This window comes from Hemiscyllium ocellatum, chromosome 8 (assembly GCF_020745735.1).
Source record: "Hemiscyllium ocellatum isolate sHemOce1 chromosome 8, sHemOce1.pat.X.cur, whole genome shotgun sequence".
Taxonomy (NCBI): domain Eukaryota; kingdom Metazoa; phylum Chordata; class Chondrichthyes; order Orectolobiformes; family Hemiscylliidae; genus Hemiscyllium; species Hemiscyllium ocellatum.
Window position 1 is genome coordinate 72,482,163 of NC_083408.1, and position 22,275 is coordinate 72,504,437.

At 40.3% G+C, this 22,275-nt stretch overlaps 1 protein-coding gene across 1 annotated transcript in view; it reads left to right on the forward strand.

The window, feature by feature from the left end:
• Nucleotides 1-673: 673 nt before the first annotated feature.
• Nucleotides 674-22,275, forward strand: part of cdkl1 (cyclin dependent kinase like 1 (CDC2 related kinase)) — a 38,060-nt gene continuing 16,458 nt past the window's right edge. Inside the window, exons 1-3 of the mRNA XM_060828457.1 lie at nt 674-1,066; nt 19,691-19,812; nt 21,189-21,261. Of these exons, the coding sequence (XP_060684440.1) occupies nt 899-1,066; nt 19,691-19,812; nt 21,189-21,261 (363 nt within the window). The 5' untranslated portion in view covers nt 674-898. The remainder of the gene's footprint in view (nt 1,067-19,690; nt 19,813-21,188; nt 21,262-22,275) is intronic.

A 22,275-nucleotide genomic window follows, 5' to 3' on the forward strand; every position in this document is an offset into this window, starting at 1 on the left:
GAGATAAGAACTAGCAGTGGGAAAACTCAACAGCTCAGGTACCTCTTGTTGCGTGAAACGGTGTTGGTATCGTAACTAATAAATCATGGACCTAATTGGCTAAGTTAATTCCTGATGAATTTTTGACGAAACGTTGATTTTTCTGCTCCTCCGATGCTGCCTGACCTCTTGTGCTTTTCCCAGCACCACACTCTCGATTTTGATCTACAGTCCTCACTTTCCCCTAAGTTAGAGGCCAAACCTTAGTTCAAAATTCAATTTTGCGGCAAATTGGGGATCTGCTTTTTTGACCCTGTCTTGAAAGCGGTGGCTAATGACCACTGAAAACTGTCTGATCTGCCGAGTGTGCCTGGTTATTTTCTGGGTTTTTTTAATTGACACGAGGCTATTCGGCCCATTATATCTGTGTCTAAACTCTGCAGAAACTGCTCAGTGGCTCTCAATCCATTGCCTGTCCCCGCAGCCCTCGGACTGATTGCTGCGGGTTGTGAGCTCTGCAGAGAATCTGCATTGGAACAATATTTATGAGGAAAAAAACACACACACACTGAAATGTATAAAATGCCAGGGTTCGGCTGAAGGTGGGAAGGCTCCGCCCCCGAGTGGAGAAGCTGAGCTTGTTGCTCACACTCTGCAGCGGGTTACTGTGTGCGAGAGACTTCCCCAAGTGACAGACCGCGGGAGGAAGGAGGGCAGCAGCAGTAGCAGCAACAATTTCCCGCTGACTTGGCGGCGGCTCTCGGGCGGGCAGTACAGCCTCTTTCCCCCCCCCCCCCGTCTCCCTCTCTGTGTCTGCCTCTCCTCCAAGCGCCTCCGTCGGTCGGTCACTCGGCTTCGGCCGCGCCATTTTATAGCTTTGGAGGTGTTGAGCTGCAGGTGAAAGGGACAGACCGGTGGCATGGAGAAATACGAAAAGATCGCCAAGATCGGCGAGGGCTCTTACGGCGTGGTGTTCAAGTGCAGGAATAAAGACACCGGCCAGATCGTGGCGATTAAAAAGTTTGTGGAGTCTGAGGATGATCCGGTTATTAAGAAGATCGCTCTCCGAGAGATCCGGATGCTGAAGGTAATTCAGTCAGTGCTGGAAACTTTACGCTTTCTGCTAAATACACATTCTTAGCACCACACTCAGTTCGAGGCGGTTGTTTTCTCTCTCTCTCTCTGTGTTGAGATGATTACAACGTGCAATTATTTAGCGCTGGACGTTTTCTGTTTGAGCCCACAAATAGCCGCACAGTCTGAGCAGATTGTTTGATCTTCTCCAGATCTGAGGAAATCATATCGGACTGGGGACATTAATTTTGTTCACAGATGCTGCCGGGACTTGCTGAGTTTCTGTGTACTCATTTCAGATTTCCAGCAACCGCCGGATTGTGATTTTTATTTTAGTTTAAGGGTTTATTGTGCAGGTAAGAAATCGAACTTGCTTTCCCATTAGAGCTCGGACATCGCGGCTAATCGACAGCTGGGGAAACCCATCGCCTTGTGCGAGAGACGGAGAATTGCAGCTGGTTGTTTCCTGACTGAAGTTTGTGTGGGTGCCGCTGGAAGGAACGCTGCAAGCTGGCAAAGGCGCCAGAATCGCCCAGCTATGATGGTGCAGGAGGAGGCCATTCGGTCCATCTTGCCTGCGCTGTTGCCTATTGCCCCCGCCTTTCCCCTATATCCCCGTACACCATTTCCATTGATAGAGTCCTAGACATGTACAGCATGGTAACAGACCCCTCGGTCCAATTAGCCTGTGCCGACCAGTTATTCTAACGTAGTCTAGTCCCATTTGCCAGCACTTTGCCCGTATCCCTCCGAAACCCTTCCTATTCATATACCCATCCAGATGCTTTTTTAAATGTTGCAATTGTACCAACCTCCACCATTTCCTCTGGCAGCTCATTCCATATACACACAAATGTCTGCATGAAAAAGTTGCCCTTTAGGTCCCTTTTATATCTTTTCCCTTCTCACCCTAAACCTATGCCCCCTAGTTCTGAACTCCCCCACCCCAGGGAAAAGACCTTGTCTATTTACCCTATCCATTCCAATCATGATTTTGTAAATCTCTGTAAGGTCACCCCTCGGCCTCCAATGCTCCAGGGAAAACAGCCCCAGTCTATTCAGCCTCTCCCTATAGCTCAAATCCTCTAACCCTGGCAACATCCTTGAAGGTCTTTTCTGAACCCATTCAAGTTTCACAACATTTTCCTGATAGGATGGAGACCAGAATTGCACACACTATTGCAAAGTGGTCTAATCAATGTCCTGTACAACTGCAACATGACTTCCCAATTTCTGTACTCAATGCTGTGACCAATGAAAGAAAGCATACTAAGCGCCTTCTTTCACTATCCTATCTACCGGCAACTCCACTTTCAAGGAGCTATGAACCTGCACTCCAAGGTCTCTTTGTTCAGCAACACTTCCAAGGACCTTACCATTAAATGTATAAGTCCTGCTCTAATGTGCCTTTCCAAAGTGCAACACCTCACAAATTAAACTCCACCTGCCACTGAAATAAACATAAGAAGCCTGCCATTTCTAAGGTTAAATCACATTGTTGCTGGTATCAGGCATTGATTGATAGCCGCAATCCATTCTTGGTGCATTAGTTCACTCTCAACAAAGGTCAGAGCTATCATTGCGATTTTTGTGAATCATACTGGTCCCATTGTCTCATGTATCATTTCTTTGCTTTTCTTCAATAATCAATATACAATATGATGGTATGTGCCTAAACAATGTGAGCATGTTCATATGCTTGCCCTTGCATCTCTTGGTGTCAATTCTAATCCTTTGGCCTGCTTTTCACAGCAAACTCCCTAGGCTGCTGGTTTGAAGAAGTCTTCCACTGCTTTAACCATAGAGTCTAGTCACTGTTGTATTGTCGGAAATGTCACAATCAAATTGTGAACACCAAATTCCCAAAACTGTAATGAGAGAAAATGTAAGAACTCCATTTAAGATGCAGAACAAATATTGGCCAGAAGACTGGCCCTGATCATCTTCTGATAATTCCAACAGACCTTTTTAAACCTCTCATCTAAAGGGTGCAAGTGAAACAGTGTCTTCCCACATTTGCAGCAGCATGCATCTAAGGGACTTGAACTCGGGACCTGGCTGAAGCCAGAGTGCGACTTCTAAGCCAAGGCTCACATCTATTTCACGTGTCCAAATCATTGGCTAGTCGCACAAATAATAAATATGTTTGATAGTCCCAGGACTAAACACAGCAGCAGATTTGTGGCAGAAAAGAGATAATTGGGTTAAGTTAACCTGCAACTCAGTACTTTAAAGTGAAAATTGGTTCATTTCAAGCATACCTTTTTGAAATCCTTCATGTTATCTGGATCAATCATTTGATGAGTAAATCTGGAACATGGCCCTGGACTTGGAAGCCATCATGCTGAGGTAGATTAATCTTCTCTAATTGTCTAGAAAACTGAAATGGTTTATAGCTGCTGGAAAGACCATGTAGGCCATGTATCCAACCATGTTATATTATCCAGAGATTGTATGGTTGTACTGAACCCATGATTGGATACAGAAAAATAGAGGAATTTCTGAAACTGTACTGCCAAATGGTGGAACGACCAAGCAGCGGGGTTTGAAATAAAAACAAGAAGTGCTGGAGAAACTCAGCTAACTGGTCTGGCAGCCTCTGTACAGAGAAAGAGAGGAACAGTTAAATTTTTGAGTTTGATATGACACTTATGTTCAGAATCACGGTAATGTTTTCTTACATGGTGACATTAATGAGGGCAGGTTCACTGTATTTTAGGTCACGCTTGACAGTTGGAGTAATCATTAGAAGCAGGGATTCTTTTTAGTTGTCTCCAGCCATACAAGCCAATATTATTCCTAATGCGAGGGAGGCTTTAGCTTAACAAGAAGTAGAACATTTAGAAGTTTCCTGTGCTGTTAAGCTGCACAGTTAATTTGGTTAATATCTTGTCATTATATATGGAAATATAGATTTCTAAGATTTGGCTCAATCTATTGTCCCAAGTATCCTGTACTTGGGTAAATGGATTTGTCCCTCCAAAGAAAGTGTTAATTCTATTACAGACAAATAGAAACACTCCCTGTATGTCTTGGTTGGCAGGATCTAAAATATGGCAGTTGATTTGCATGTATAAAGGTTGTTTCATGATTTGGCAAAGCAGTTATCCCAACAGCACTTAATGCTTGTCTGGAATAACTGTTTAGAAAAACAAGATAGTAATAACATGATACTGATGAAAAAGCTCTGGTTTGAGTGCAACATATCTCCTTCACCTTAATAATTATCATTTGCTAAGGCCAGAAATGTGGAATTATAATAGCTGATGAACACTATTACAAATAAGGCAATATTTTATATTTAAATAGAATGGCCAATATCAGCAACATACATTTTATAGAGAGAACGTTTTGACCAGTTTTTGCTATTTATGACTACCACACACTGACAGCTACAGTGGTGTTGTGCCAGGTATATCAAAATTTTGTTTCTTCAGACATTTGCACTCCTACAGGAACAATTCCAATGGATGGCTATGGCAATTTCGCATTTTTGAAGTTACCATGTGCATTCTGCACAATGCAATCTTGCTCATGATCATTAAAAACTGGGTAGAATTGAAGGGATGATTCTCAGAGTCATAAAGTGTAGTGCTGGAAAAGCACAGCCAGTCAGGCAGCATCCAAAGAGCAGGAGAGTTGACGTTTCGAGCATGAGCTGTTCATCAGGAATGAGGGGGTGACCCAAGGGGGGCTCTCAGCATCCGTAGTTCTCACTTCCTTTGGGATGATTCTTAGGTTCAAGTAATGGAGGCATTGTTTCAATAGACAATAGATTAAAAGGGGGATGGGCGAACATAAATCATGTCTGTAAAATTCAGAAAGACATGATTATGTGAGGTGCTAAAGATTAATTTTTTTTGTCATATGCCATGGACTTGTAACATAAGCTCCTATAAAAAAGGCTGATGTTCTGTCAACTGATTCATTCACAAAAATAGATGGTTGATATTTGATCATCTGGAGTGATCAAACATATAGTAGTATTACAAGTTGTTGCTTGTGGAGAGCAATAAGCCAGGATTGAATTGCAATGACATGGGAATCAAGTTAGACGGATTACCTACAGAGACCAACAAAATATTTTAGCAGATTATTTCTTTTCAGGGATAAATAACAAGTCAGTTTCAGTACATTTTGTATGGAAATGGTGTGGACTGAATTAACTTCTCGTGTGCTCTTTTGTTTTTGATAATTAACTATATCACACTTGAATTATTTTATTTCTCTATTTTGGGGTCAAAATACACCATTCAAAGAAAGCTAGTTAAACAGCTTATGAGTGACAACTCTTTCTAGTGGACTTATTAGAAATGTACAAGAGTGGCTAATAGTTGCTAATCTGCTTTCTCTTTATGTAGGCAAAAGGTCAGCTGCAATTGCTGATCTATTGCCACTATTTATATTGAGGAGATCTCATACACAGAAACCTATTGTACCACAACAAGTTTGTTGGTTCATCAAAGTTACCCTTTCAAATAACAGCAAAGTACTGTCAATGGTGGAGATCTGAAATAAAAACTGAAAGTGCAGGAGAAACTCAGCTGTTCTGGCAGCATCTGTGGAGAGAGAAAAAGAGCAAATATTTCAAACTTGTTCCAAATAAGGGTTGAATTGGATTCAACATGTTAACTCTGCTTCTCTGTCCGCAGATGCTGCCAGACCTGCTGGGTGTCTCCAGCACCTTATGTTATTACCTTTGTATCTTCAAAACCATCTTTATTAAGAATCCTAGAACACCAGTTTCTGGTGATAAATCTTTGATAAATTTTTGCCCAATAACTTTGGCAATGATTGAGCAAAGATTTTAATTTAAGAGTGGAGAATATGAAAAAGGCTGATTTCTAGAAATATTCTTAATTGAAGCATTCTGCTGACTTTGCTGAGGCAAAAATCCAGATTTCACACATTTTATTCAGAAAGATGAAGCTACTGGTGCAAAGAAGAGTAAAGACCACATGGATTATGTTCTGTTTTATTCACTTCAAATGTAGCAAATTCAGTTGCTTTGTGTATAATGAAACATGACCAAAATAGCTTCTGTTTTAGTTGTTATTTAAGTTGTGTTTAACAAGAGATTCAAGGTAGCTACAACTCTTTTTTTGCTTTGAAATTAAACTGAAAAATGAGCATATTGAAGAGTTCTTCATATAAGCATAGCTATGAAGTAATATATCATTTTGGTGCTTGCTGGTAAAATACTCATTCATCCTTTGAATAATAGAACACTAGTTTGTGTAGAGGATTCACCACCAGGGTTCATTTAAAAATCCAGAAATCTAAACTAATCAATAGAATTTGAATTCAAATCCCATTTGAATTCCGTTCAAGCAATCTGGAAGTAAAACGCTGGTGTCAGTAAAAGTGACCATGAGATTGTTAAATTATAGTCAAAAACCTATCTGATTCACTAATAACACATCTTTTGTCTATTTTGGCTAATATGTCACTGCAGTGCAACACCAACCTGCTGTCTGAAGTAGAGGCCAATGCTTGTGCCAGACAGCTCTCAACTGGAGCATTTAAAGATGGCAAGTCTAGCAGTGCCACCTCAGGGCATCAATGGATGATTAATAAATAAACATCCTGCATGTTTTTAAACTTGAGTGTGTTATATTTATTTGAGATATCTTGCACTTGTAGATTTCTTACATTGTAGTTATGCCTCCAAGATCACTGTAACTTTTAAAAGTCACCTTGTGCAAACGTTTAGTGATTTTAATATTTGGCTCATCTTTTGCTGTTCTGTTGATTCACAGCAATGGAACATAATATTGTGTGCCTGTGTATTGTCTGTTCATGAGAGCAATTATTGTTTATTTTGATAAAAGTTGAAACTCGGGAAGAAATTATTCCTGAAGTAAAAAGAGAAATTGCAGGGGAAGCATTCTGTCAGTATCTGTGGAGAGAAGAACAGGAGTTAACATTTCAGGTCCAGTGTCCTTTCTTCAGAACGCATCCAACATTCTTCCTCAACTCTTCCCTTTCTGACTCATTGCTTTTATGCTGTACCTTAATTTATTATTTTCCCTGGCAAATTCACTTTAACCTCTCCTGGACTGTTTTAAAATTATTATCTTTCTTAATCCTCTTTGAAGACTTTTCAATGCTTATGTCTTTTGATAAATGGACACTACATTTGGACACATTCAGTGTGTCTTTGCCAATGCTTTCTAGAGTGTCAGTCTTACGTCTCCAGACCAATAAATTATGGATTTACTTGCATGCTGAACATTCTGTTGGCATTGGCTGTTGGTCCTTTATAACTTGATACTATCAACATTTTTCCCACTGACCCATTTTACTGACAATATAAATGGTTTTGACTGTATTAATGATATGAATGTCCAGACATGTCTGAATAATTCATACTATTTTCCCCATTGCCAAATGTCTGCAAATGTCTTTAACATAGTTTCCTAAAATATCCTTTTTTATAGTATTGATTGTTTGTGATAAATCTTTCTAAATTAAAAGTCATCTTAAAAGTGATTAGGTAATATAGAAAACCTTGTACTTTCAGGATTCTTAAAGGAACGCAACACATATCATTTTTCTAGGGATTAAAAATTGATCAGGAAACTTGTATAAGCAAAAGGTTGTTTTCGCATAATATGTTTCTAAGATATTTCTTGTTTGAACTACATTATTTATGTTTATTTTCATATTCACATAGATGTTGACTTGGAACAAATTATAGATTTCCAAGCCGTGTATTTGTTAGTAACTTCCAATTGTATTAAATACAGCATTCTGTGGGTATTGAGAAAGTAAATATTAATTTTGTTGATCAAGAAATCAAGATTTTTTAAAATGTTCTGATATATGATAAACTATATATTTCTCCTTCATCAGGTGATAGTGGAGGGCTCAATCCTAACACAGAATTTATAGCAAAAATTTGCAGTGTGAGTTTTGCTATAAATTCTGTGTTAGGATTGAGCCCTTCACTATCACCTGATGAAGGAGTGTCGCTCCGAAAGCTAGTGTGTTTCCAATTAAACCCGTTGGACTATAACCTGGTGTTATGTGACTTTTAACTTTGTACACCCCAGTCCAACACCGGCATCTCCAAATTATATATATTTCTCAGTTTCATTACCTGAACAGGAACACAAGACCAGAACTAATTTTAAAGGCAACATATTGGAACCTAGCAATAATCTGTTTTCCTTACTGCTGCTGTTGCTAAGAATGGGTTGGCATTTGCAGTAAATACGACAACTTGTAATGAATCAGTTATTTATGGTGTGTTTGAGACGTATGAAAAATTTGTGGGAGTGTCAAAGTAACCCTGTTGCTGAACACAAACTATATAGTGCCAAGCCATTACGTTTAACTTCAGATATTTGTAGATTGCATGATATTACAACCTAACATACAAATAGGATAATTTGTTCACTGTACACATAAGACATTCAATATGAAATGCTCAGCTATAGGTCATGCATTTTGAAACACACAGCAAATTAAGTCTTAGTGTTAGCTGTTTTCTGTGTACAAAGCATCTGAGATCAGCAATTTAAAATTTTTAAACAACTAAGGCATGAGGCATTTCTCATTTGTAACAGTGTTCTGATCTTTCATATTTGCATCTGTATAAAGCTGATAAATGAAAAGCTCAATTATGATTGGAATAAATATTAAAAAATCATCAAGTTTTGTCTTTTGTGTGCCTCATGACATCAAGGATAGGAGGGAGAGAATTTGTCAACAGTGTGCCATTCCCAGTGATGTAACCGAAAGTGTGCACCAATTCCAATTGTCTTGTTTATGATTTCTTTGGATTACAATTAAAATTTAGTGTTTGTGTGACATGTGGGAAACATGCATTCATGTAGCAGGGAAACCTTTTCATTGTTGAAACCTGCCAGCAGCTGATAATGCTGCAGTTACAGTTGGGCATCTCCCAAACCCACGACCATTTCCATCCAGAAAAACAAAGGCCACAGGTAGTTAGTTAGGACCACCACTGCCAGCAAGTTCCCTTCCAAGCCCACTCACCATCCTGACTTGGAAGTATATCGCTGTTCCTTCACTGTTGTGGAGCAGAACTCCCACTCTAATTGTATTGTGAGTCCTCGTGGATTGTAGTGGTGCAAGAAGGCAGTTCACCACCAACTTCTCAAGTGCTCTACGGATGGACAATGATTGCTGGCCCAGTCAGCAACATCCATGTCCCACGAGAGGATAACAAAAACAAACAAAACCTCAATGTCAGACAATACAGCTGCCACAACTTTCGTGCCCGACTCCATGGTCGCTAATATAAGACTTCAGAGCACAGAGGTGCCATAGATATATTTCAAACTAAATTTCATTTGTAAATATTTCATGTTAATTACACTCATGAATAATCCGCATCATCACTATTTGTTGAAACTAGCTCAGAGCACTAAGTTTGTTGAACATCTCTTGGTATGTATTGATGGTTACAGGAGAGAAAAGGTCATTTCCTTTTATTGTGGAAGAAGCACAGACTCAGTTGATGCTTCTTTCTATGCATCAATCTTGGACAATGTCTTTTATATTCAGTGGGATTACTGTAATCGGGTGAACTAAGAAGTCTTTGTTAACCCCAGGGATGGTTACCTGTTTGGACAATATTGACTTTGGGCACCTCATTTTCCTAGCTTGATTGACCATTACCCCTTATCACATTTATGGCACTAAACATTTCCTATTTCACTCTGACATGATTCATCCCCATCATATTGTCCACTCCGTCCTGTCCCTCACCACTGATTCCCCTTTGCTGGCCCAAGCCTCCAGGCAAGGTGCTAGTTTCCTGATCCCCTCTCTTGTGTCATAGAGTTAAGGAAGGAAAACTGTTGGCCTTAACTACTCCAGAAGCCAATCTACTGCATACCAGCTTTAAACTAGCTTGAGCCTGGTATACTACTGACTTTAAAATTGGGTCATACCTTCAAGATGAAAAAGGTGTATGTTATTGAATATTCATGGCATGTAAATGTATTAGGAGTGAGAATAAAGCATTGGCATGTGGCTCAACATGCTGCTGACTTATCTGCATCTTAACCTACTGTCAGAGAAACTAAGATTATAATCCTGCCAATAAAGTCACCCCACATGCCACCACACTCACTCTTGCAGGGCATGTACAATTTCCAGCACCTAATTTCTCTCTTTGGTGGATTTCTTTAAAGGCAAAATAATGTGTGAAGACTTTACTGCCTGATTTTTTAAAATCATAAACTTATAAGCAATAGGAACATGAGAAGGCCATTCAGCTCATTGAGCCTGCCCTGTCCTTCAATAAGGTCATAGCTAATGTTTTTTAACACAAGTTTCTCGCCTGCAACCCATGCTCCCAAATCCCTTCAATCTTTTTGTAATCAAAACTCTGTTGAACTCCACCTTGAAAGTACATGCTGACCCAAGCATCACTGCACTTTTGGATGAAAATTACCAAGATCAACAACCCTCTGAGAGAAGAAATTCCTTATTTTCATCATTAAAAAAGGACAGCCCTTATTTTTAAACTAATTCTAGATTCCCTCAGGAGGAAGACGCCCCCTCTCTGCTGTATTCTGTCAAGGCCACTTGGGTTCGTCAATGCCACTTACATGTGCACCTGGAGATGTGACAATGTGATGTAAGTGGGAAAATGTCCATTTCAATACTTCCTACTAACCCAGAATGTTGCTGTGTTGAGAATTGTAGTTTTGAACCTAAACCCAATCTGGGTCACAAAATTATCTGTGGTCAGTTTTAAACTGAATCTATAACCTGGCTAATCATCTAGAACTATCAGAATTAAATGTTGGCCCTTCAGTTATGTTTAGATTGAAGCCTTTTTTCTGCCATAATTACACAGATATTTGTTTCAGACTTGAATTCATGTTCTTATGATTTGCACTAAATAGCTTTAACATAAAATCAGATGTATCTCAATATAGAAAATGTGTATTGTTGTGATGTTCACTTTGTATTCTGCTTGAGGGATTAATTCCTGAACTAAAATATTTATTTTCAGGTGAAATAATTCGTAGTTAACTTTTTATAAAAGTGTTAATTACCTGTTTCATACTTAATCCTTTTTTTTAGGAAATATAAACCTATTTTCTAATATTTTATACTGGTATTCTAAAGTATTAACTCAAAGCTTTGTTGAATCCATTTTGGCTCTAGAGTTAAAACATGTTACTTGTTCAGTTATGGAATGTGAGAGAGTCAAGTAAAGACCCAGTAGGGCAAAAGTAAGTACATCATAATTCAATTATAATTTAAGTTTTATGGAAAATTAAGAGTGTTGCCATTTTCCATGTGGCCCATATCAAGAACTGCCCTCACTGGTTGTCTTCCTTGCTCATGATTATCTTAATTTTTAATACATATATAACTCTGGAGAATTATAACTTCTCTAGTTTGGAAAAAAGTATTCAGAAATACAAGTTATATGAAAATCCTCTCAAAAGGACTCAAGCAACTCAGGATCATTTTAGTACAGGACTTTTGGAAAACATGAAAGGTTTATCCTTGGATAAGTAAAACCATTTTTACGATTTATTTATAATGTTTAATCCTTTGTTTTACTCATGTGGTAAATGTTTATAGTTAGTGTTTCTGGTTCATACATGAATGGTTAGTTACTCTAACATCATTTTTTAAAAAATGAGAAAATTCCAAAGTCCAGAAATGTTTTGGTTTCCAACATTCTGCACTGGAGAGGTTGCAGTGTATTTGATACCAATGGTAAATAAATAAAGTTGAGGGGAGAAAAAAATTCATGCTTTTATTTTTGGTAGGGAAATGTTACATGGACTAACGTGCTCATTGTCAACTTTAATCAAACAGTTGTTTTAATTGTTACTATTTTGCTTGCCGCAATATTTTTTATTGTAATGTGGTAACTTTGTTCATTGCGAAATAGCACTACTTTCCTTCTTGTGAGAGGACCTTTGTGGTTCCAAACATTTGGAAAAATGATCAGTCATCCAATAGTTCATTGAATAAGTGGTATCACATACTAGCGAACAACTTATCCAGATCAAATAACTAGTATTTAGTTTGTTCAGAATCAGTTTGTACTGAGATCTTATGTTTATGTCTTTCAGCAAGTAGGAAACCAGGAAATCCTATTAAAAATAAAAGAGATGGTATTTGCAAAGGGACACGAGAAAGGAAATAATTGGATTCTTTATGCAGGAGCAATTACTGTTTGCTATCAAAAGTTAAGCTGTTGAGGTTAAAACCTTGACCTTCTAAACTTTTCAATTTAGTGTGTTTCACTTTGATTTAATAAAAGAGATGTTTATATAATAAGAGGAAGGGACAGAATGTCCCTTAATGTTCAAATTGCACCAAGGAATCGTACAGGAGTAGGGGAACTTGGAATTATATCAAACTTAAAGGCATGATGCGTTCAGAATAAAATTAGTGACTTAACTTCACAAATAGAGATGTGAGCCATGGCTGTAGGGAGACCAGGTTTGGAAATTGAATATCCAAGTGTACACTGTTTTAGTAGGGTAGGCAGGAAGGAAAAGTAGGTGTTAAGCTTTATTGGTAAAAGTAGTGGGAAATGATATAGGCACTGGAGATTAAGCTGAAAATGTGTTGCTGGAAAAGCGCAGCAGGTCAGGCAGCATCCAAGGAACAGGAGAATCAACATTTCGGACATAAGCCTGAAGAAGGGCTTATGTCCGAAACGTCGATTCTCCTGTTCCTTGGATGCTGCCTGACCTACTGTGCTTTTCCAGTAACACATTTTCAGCTCTGATCTCCAGCATCTGCAGTCCTCACTTTCTCCTCACTGGAGATTAAGACCTAGAATCAGTCTGGGTAGATGTCAGAAATAGCAAGGGAATGAATTCCCTAGCAGAAGTTATCTACAAGTCCCCAAACAGTAGTCCTGCAGTGGGGCACAGTAATAAGTTCAGATGGGGTTACATGTAATTTGTTAGCTTGGATAGAGGATTGGCTAACCCCCCAAAAAAAGCAGAGAGTTGGGATAGTAAGATCTTTTTGTGGTTGGCAAGACATAACTAATGGGGTTCAGTCCTTGGGCACCAGCTGTTTCCAATCTATATTCATGACTTTGGATGCAGGGATACAATGTACTATAGTCAAATTTACACATGACACTAAAAAATAGGTGGGACAGTAAATTGCACTGAAGAAATAAAAATGTACAATTGGATATGGATAGGTTAGGTAAAGGGACCAAAACTTTGCAGATTGAATTTAATGTTGAAAACAAGGTTATCCATTCTGGTCAGCAGAATAGAAAGGCAAATTATTATCTAAATGGTGAGAAACTTAAGAATGCTTCAGATCAGAAGGATCTGGATATCCTCCTGCATGAATTATGGAACGCTAGTAAGCAGGTACAGTGGGTAATAAGGAAATAAAATGGAAGTTTGGTATTTATTGCTAAAGGAACAGCATATAAAAGCAAGGAAGTTTTGCTGCAACTGGACAGGGCATTAGTGAGGCTGCATCTGGAGTATTGCACTCAATTTGGTTCCCTTACTTGAGGAAGGATATAGTTTCATTGGAGGCAGTTCAGAAGTTCACTAAGTTGATTCCAGAGATCAGTGGTTGGTCTTATGAAGAGAAATTGAGCGGTTTAGGACTATATTCTGTACAATTTAGAAGAGTGGTCGATATGATCTATATGGGCTTCAGTAAGGCTTTTGACAAGTCTCCCCATGGGAGACTGGTTAACAAGGTTAGATCTCACAGAATACAGGGAGAACTAGCTGTTTGGATACAGAACCGGCTCAAAGATAGAAGACAGAATGGTTGTGGAGGGTTGTTTTTCAGACTGGAGGCCTGTGACCAGTGGAGTGCCACAAGGATCGGTGCTGGGTCCACTACTTTTTGTCATTTACATAAATGATTTGGATGTGAGCATAAGTGGTATAGTTGGTAAGTTTGCAGATGACACCAAAATTGGAGGCATAGTGGATTGCAAAGAAGGTTACCTCAGATTACAACAGGATCTTGATCAGATGGGTCAATGGGCTGAGAAGTGTCAGATGGAGTTAAATTCAGATAATTGCGAGGTGCTGCATTTTGGGAAAGCAAATCTTAGCAGGACTTATATGCTTACTGGTAAAGTCCTAGGGAGTATTGCTGAACAAAGAGACCTTGGAGTGCAGGTTCATAGCTCCTTGAAAGTGGAGTTGCAGGTAGATAGGATAGTGAAGGTGTTTGGTATGCTTTCTTTTATTGGTCAGAGTAATGAGAACAGGAGTTGGGACATCATGTTGCGGCTGTACAGAATATTGGTTAGGCCACTGTTGGAATATTGCGTGCAATTCTGGTCTCCTTCCTATCAGAAAGATGTTGTGAAACTTGAAAGGGTTCAGAAAAGATTTACAAGGATGTTGCCAGGGTTGGAGGATTTGAGCATTAGGGAGAGGCATAACGGGCTGGGGCTGTTTTCCCTGGAGCGTCAGAGGCTGAGGTTTACAAAATCATGCGGGACATGGATAGGATAAATAGACAAGGTCTTTTCCTTGGGGTGGGGGAGTCCAGAACTACAGGTCATAGGTTTAGGGTGAGAGGGGAAAGAACAAGTATACCGTTTTGGATACTTGTGGGGGGGATGACTTACCAGGGGCAAGCAACGAGGTTCAGGCCTCTGGCACGGAGCCTGGCCCCGTTGCTCAGAAGGGAAGGGTGGAGAAAGGTAGAGCGATAGTTCTTGGGGACTCGATAGTGAGGGGTACAGACAGACGGTTTTGTGGGGGCGACAGTGACTCACGTTTGGTATGTTGCCTCCCAGGTGCAAGGGTACGTGATGTCGCTGATCGTGTTTCCCGGGTCCTTAAGGGGGAGGGGGAGCAGCCCCAGATCGTGGTCCACGTTGGCACCAACGATATAGGTAGGAAGAGGGGTGAGGATGTCAGACAGGCTTTCAGGGAGCTAGGTTGGAAGCTCAGAGTTAGAACAAACAGAGTTGTAGTCTCTGGTTTGTTACCCGTGCCACGTGATAGAGAGTCGAGGAATAGGGAGAGAGAGCAGTTAAATGCGTGGCTACAGGGATGGTGCAGGAGGGAGGGATTCTGGTTTCTGGACAACTGGGGTTCTTTCTGGGGAAGGTGGGACCTCTATAAAAAGGATGGTCTACACCTGAACCTGAGGGGCACCAGTATCCTTGGGGGGAGGTTTGCTAGTGCTCTTTGGGAGGGTTTAAACTAACTCCACCGGGGCATGGGAACCTGGACTGTAGCTTTAGGGTACAGGACCTTGAGTGTAGGGAGGTTATGAATAATGCAGCGATCTCGAAGGAGGGTGCCTCTAAACAGAAGGGTGGATTGAAGTGTGTATACTTCAATGCCAGAAGTATAAGAAATAAGGTAGGTGAACTTGCAGCGTGGGTTGGTACCTGGGACTTCGATGTTGTGGCCATTACAGAGACGTGGGTAGAACAGGGACAAGAATGGCTGTTGCAGGTTCCAGGATTTAAATGTTTTAGTAGGATCAGACATGGGGGTAAAAAAGGGGGAGGTGTGGCATTACTTGTCAAAGATAGTATTACAGCAGTGGAATGGACGATGGAAAAGGACTTGCCATCTGAGGTAGTTTGGGCTGAGGTTAGAAATAGGAAAGGTGAGGTCACCCTGTTAGGTGTTTACTACAGGCCTCCTAATAGTCCTAGAGAAGTAGAGGATAATATTGCGAGGATGATTCAGGAAAAGAGTGAAGATAGCAGGGTGGTTGTTATGGGGGACTTTAACTTCCCAGATATTGACTGGGAGAGCTATAGCTCGAGTTCATTAGATGGGTCGGTGTTTGTCCAATGTGTGCAGGAGGGTTTCCTGACACAATATGTAGACAGGCCAACAAGAGGTGAGGCTATACTGGATTTGGTTCTAGGTAATGAACCAGGCCAGGTGTTAGACTTGGAGGTAGGTGAGCACTTCGGGGACAGTGACCACAACTCGGTGACTTTTACTTTAGTGATGGAGAGGGATAAGTGTGCGCCGCAGGGCAAGAGTTATAGCTGGGGGCAGGGAAATTATGATGCAGTGAGGCATGACTTAGGATGTGTGGATTGGAAAAACAGGCTTCAAGAGAAGAACACTAATGAGATGTGGGGATTGTTCAAGGAGCAGCTACTACGTGTCCTCGATAAGTATGTACCAGTCAGGCATGGTGTAAAGGGCCTTGTGAGGCAGCCGTGGTTTAGTAAGGAATTGGAATCCCTTGTGAAAGCGAAGAAGGCAGCATATGTAAAGATGAGGCATGAAGGTTCAGTTGGGGCGATAGAGAGTTATAAGGTAGCCAGGAAGGATCTAAAGAGAGAGCTAAGAGATGCGAGAAGGGGACATGAAAAGTCTTTAGCTGGTAGGATTAGGGAAAACCCAAAGGCTTTCTATAGGTATGTCAGGAATAAAAGGATGACTAGGGTAGGTATCGGTCCAGTCAAGGATAGTAGTGGGAAGTTGTGTGTGGAGGTGGAGGAGATTGGAGAGACACTAAATCAATACTTTTCATCAGTATTCACTCAGGAACAGGACACTGTTGCTGATGTGAATATGGAGTCACAAATGATTAGAATGGATGGCCTGGAAATATGCAGGGAAGAGGTTCTGGGAATATTGGAGAGGATGAAAATAGATAAGTCTCCTGGGCCTGATGGCATTTACCCTAGGATCCTATGGGAAGCTAGGGGGGAGATAGCAGAGCCATTAGCCTGGATTTTTATGTCGTCATTGTCAACGGGAATAGTACCAGAGGACTGGAGGATAGCGAATGTGGTCCCCTTGTTCAAGAAAGGGAGTAGGAATAGCCCTAGTAACTATAGGCCAGTGAGTCTGACTTCAGTGGTGGGCAAAGTCTTAGAGAGAATGGTAAGGGATAAGATTTATGAACATCTGGATAGGAATAACGTGATCAAGGATAGCCAGCATGGTTTTGTGAAGGGCAGGTCGTGCCTCACAAACCTTATTGAGTTCTTTGAGAAGGTGACTAAGGAAGTGGACGAGGGTAAAGCAGTAGATGTTGTGTATATGGATTTTAGTAAGGCGTTCGATAAGGTTCCCCATGGTAGGCTAATGCTAAAACTACGGAGGTATGGCATTGAGGATACATTAGAGGTTTGGATTAGGAATTGGCTGGCTGGAAGGAGACAGAGGGTAGTAGTTGATGGACTATGTTCATCTTGGAGTGCAGTTACTAGCGGTGTACCACAAGGATCTGTTTTGGGACCATTGCTTTTTGTTATCTTTATAAATGATCTAGAGGAAGGGCTTGAAAGCTGGGTAAGCAAGTTTGCGGATGACACAAAAGTCGGTGGAGTTGTGGATAGTGAGGAAGGAAGTGGTAGGTTACAGCGGGATATAGATAAGTTGCAGAGCTGGGCAGAAATGTGGCAAATGGAATTCAATGTAGCTAAGTGTGAAGTCATTCACTTTGGTAGGAGTAACAAGAAGATGGATTACTGGGCTAATGGTAGGCTACTTGGTAGTGTGGATGAGCAGAGGGATCTTGGTGTCCATGTACACAGATCTCTGAAAGTTGCCACCCAGGTAAATAGTGCTGTGAGGAAGGCATATGGTGTACTGGGCTTTATTGGTAGAGGAATTGAGTTCCGGAGTCCTGAGGTCATGTTGCAACTGTATAAGACTCTGGTGCGGCCTCATCTGGAGTATTGTGTGCAGTTTTGGTCGCCATACTATAGGAAGGATGTGGAGGCATTGGAACGAGTGCAGAGGAGGTTTACCACGATGTTGCCTGGAATGGTAGGAAAATCTTATGAGGAAAGGCTGAGGCACTTGGGGCTGTTCCCATTGGAGAAGAGAAGGTTTAGGGGAGATTTGATAGAGGTGTATAAGATGATTAGGGGTTTAGATAGGGTCGACACTGAGAACCTTTTACCGCTAATGGAGTTAGGTGTTACTAGGGGACACAGCTTTAAATTAAGGGGTGGTAGGTATAGGACAGATGTTAGGGGTAGATTCTTTACACAGCGGGTTGTGAGTTCATGGAATGCCCTGCCAGTAGCAGTGGTGAACTCTCCTTTATGGTCATTTAAGCGGGCATTGGATAGGCATTTGGAAGTTATTGGGCTAGTGTAGGTTAGGTAGGATTCGGTTGGCGCAACATCGAGGGCCGAAGGGCCTGTACTGCGCTGTTTCTTTCTATGTTCTATGTTCTATATAAAAGAGACCTAAGGGGCAACTTTTTCACACAGAGGGTGGTATGTGTATGGAATGAGCTGCCGGAGGAAGTAGTGGAAGCTGGTACAATCGCAACATTGAAAAGGTATTTGGATAGGTATATGAATAGGAAAGGTTTGGAGGGATATGGGCCGGGTGCTGGCAGTGGGACGAGATTGGTTTGGGATATCTGGTCGGTATGGACGAGTTGGACCGAAGGGTTTGTTTCCATGCTGTACATCTCTATGTAAGATGCTAAAGGAGATTGACAAAGTATATTTGGAGAGAATGCTTCCCCCATGGGACAATCTCGAATGAGAGGTCATAGTTTAAGGTTAAGGGGTAACAGTGATGAGCAGATATTATTTCTCTCGAAGGGTTATAAATCTGTGAAATTCACTTGCTCAGAGTATGATGGATGCTGGGTCATTGAGTAAACTTGAGATTACTAATCGAAAATCTGTCAATGGGTTGAAGAGTTGTGTATGGAAAGTGGGCAAGAAAGTGGAATTGAGGCCCGGATGAGATCAGTCGCGATCGCAATGAATGGTGGATCAGGCTAAATGGGCTGAATCACTTACTCCTGTTCCACTCTCTTATGTTCTTTTGTATGATTAACTGCTCCCCATTAAGACTTCCTGTTCAAGGTGTGAAATGTCCTCAACTGTGCAAAAGTGTGGGTAAGTGGAAACTGAGTTGCTTTCAGTCCAAGACAATTATCATTGGAAGTATTCATTCAGCAAATAATCTGTAGTAAATATTGATGTAGGAAATCAGATTTTACAATTCCAGTTTCTCACATTTCAGTTTGATTTGAGTTATTAAAGACGCCACTACTGATCAAAGTGATCAGTGCCATATATTTACATTTTTATATTTTTAAATTTAGTTCACTTTCTTGAGCTAAATTGACGCTCTTTGGTTTGTTCATACTGAATCAATAAAGGACTTTCACCAGCTTCAGATAAGCAAAGGTTTGATTTTTATTTTTCTCTGTACAATTTTTGACCCTTGGATTAAACCACCACTAGTCATCTCTCCCTACTGAGAGAAAAGCCTGACAATCTGGTAGGACTATCGGTGGCTTTACTGGGGGTCATTTAGCTCAGTTAGCTGGACAGCTGGTTCACAACATCATGGTTCAATTCCTGCACTGCTGAGTTTACCATGAAGGACTCTCCTTAGCCTCTCCCTTTGCCTGAAGTTTAGTGACCTTCAGGCTAAACCACCAACATTTATGTCTCTCTTATGAGAGCACAGTTCTATGGCCTGGTAAGACTATGGCAATTTTATTCTACAAAGCTCCAGCTATATCAATAATTAGTCCAGGTTCATTGATAATTTAACTTGTACTCACACGATCCTTATATCTACAACTCCAGATGGCTTATGATCCTGTTTAATACTACAAAATGAAGGAACTATCTAAAACCCATGGCAAAGGGCAGAGTTTGCATTGCATAATGCATGTAAATCTCTCAAAATTACATTTTATTTTTCAGCAACTCAAACATGCCAATCTTGTCAACTTGATTGAGGTGTTCAGAAGAAAACGAAGGCTTCACTTAGTTTTTGAGTACTGTGATCACACCGTGTTAGATGAATTGAACCGATACCCCACAGGGTAAGTAACATTGAGTGTATCCTACACAAATCACCTGAGATGCGTAGAAGCGGAACATAGCATTCCAAGTTTGATTGCTCTGATTTTCTGATTTATGGCACTGATTTATTCTTGGCAATGAGAAATAGAATCATAGAATGTCTACAATGTGTAAGCAGGCAATTCAGCCCACAGAGTCCACATCAACCCTCCAAAGAGCATCCTACCTGGACCTACCTTTGTTACCCCATCCATTTAACCTGCATTTTCCGTGACTAAGCCGCCTACCCTGCACATCCCTAGACACTTTGGGCAATTTAGCATGGCCAATCCACTTAACCTGCACATCTTTGGACTGTGGGAGGAAACCAGAGCACCCAGAGGAAACCCACGCGGAAATAGGGAGCATGTGCAAACTCCACACACTCAGACAGCCACCTGAAGCTGAAATCGAATCCGGGTCCCTGGAGCTGAGAGACAGCAGTGCTAACCAGTGAGCCACTCTGCTGCCAGACGAGTTGAGCTTTAGTTGCTAACTTTTCTTCTTCAGAATTATGCTAACCAAAAAATGGATTAATAATGTGGCTCTTCATAATCTAAATCATTTGACGGAAATAACAATTTTGTTAGCAGATCCTTTGAAAACCCCAAAGCTGTACTTTAAGTGGATAGCTTTTTGATGTATAATACAAAATAAACAAATACGATTTAATTTATGCTGCAAAATTCCATGAAAAACAAATGTAAATTGGTTCTTTATCACTTTGTATTTCAAGTAGTAAATGCACTGAACAAGTAAGTATTTGGTAGAAAAGATTGTTATTTTTCTCGAGTTTTTACAACACTGCTTTTACGAATAGCATGACTACCCTACATGTTTGAATATTTCATATGTGATTTAAATCACATCTGGGATATAGTATTTCAGTTGAGAAACCATTACTGACTTGAGTCAGCATATGTGACGAGCATCAACTCTGCAGGACGTATTAGTTTTCTGCATCCGTCTGGTCTTGACTTACTGTTGTGAGCTATGTTCTTATTGTGAATATTTAATTGGATCCTCAATTAATAATGAATGTTATTACATGAATCAATGCAGACCACGGAGGCTACAGAATAATTCCCAATTTAAGCACTTGCCCCTCCAGTAACGGGCTTTGTGTTAGATTTATGTGTATTTCCATTCTTGGTACATTTTATAAAACCTGGAAAATCAGGTCTCCCATATTCTCATGCATATTAAAGTGGATTCAAATTTCTTTAATATTTATTGTTTGTGATTTTACTTTGTGTATTATTCATTACCAAGTTTTTGAGCCAAATTTGTCATCACTACTATAGTTAGAAAAGAAATGAAACATATTTAATCTGTATCATGCTTTTCCTTTTCTTAGGGTACCAGATCACTTAGTGAGGAGAATTACGTGGCAAACACTGCAAGCTGTGAACTTTTGCCATAAGCACAATGTAAGCTCACTGGTGCTTTTATATACAAAGTATTTTATAATTCACAAATAGTGCACCAATATACAGTATTTATAACACTGATTCATTTTGAGAATGTTTAAACCTTTAGTTAGATTCATATACTACAATTAGAGAGGGTGGTGCATTTATGGAATGAGCTGCCAGAGGAAGTGGTGGAGGCTGGTTCAAATGCAGTATTTAAAAGGCGCCTGGATGGATATATAATAGGAAGGGTTTAGAGGGGTGGACTAGATTAGGTTAAGATATCTGGTCAGCATAGACACGTTGGACCGAAGGGTCTGTTTCCGTACTGTACATCTCTATGACTCTAATTAAATATACTGTATATGGAATATGCCAGCATGTCCAATCCTCTTTTAGACCAAAGCCTGGCTTTTAAAGAAATCACTTCCTCAATACACTAAATTCTTAAATCACTTTTGATATTTTACATTTGATTGGTCATTTATCAACACTACGATGAGGTGGAAGATGTTGCAGTACCTGTCAGAAAGATGATGCTGTCCATATAATCACACAGCTGCAAAAAACAATAACACTGGCTTTCAGTTGATTGGAAGTCTATTAGTATGGAAACTCTGATGTGTAAAACAACTCGATCCCTTTACATAATGTGAAATGGAATAAGGGAAAGTGAAGAAAGCAGTTATCATTAAATATATTTGGCTCAGTAACAAAGCCCATTATGGGCATGCTCAAGAGTTTTGACTGATGGTTGCGATTTTGAAAATCTCCCCCTTTATCATGCAGGCACTGAAGCTTTTCCTGTGGTATCTGTCTTTGCTGCTTGCCCGTTGTGTTCACAGAGATATTGATGTCACCTTGCACTTGCACAGATACTTCTCCCAATACAGATCTGACTGGTGTCAATAGGGGTATAGGAGTAGTCATGATTTAGCATTGTGAACAGATACGCTGTAAAATCAATCAAACTAAACAGGCCATTAATTTGTTTCAATCTTTGACTCAGCAGTCTAAATCTTTTATCTGTGT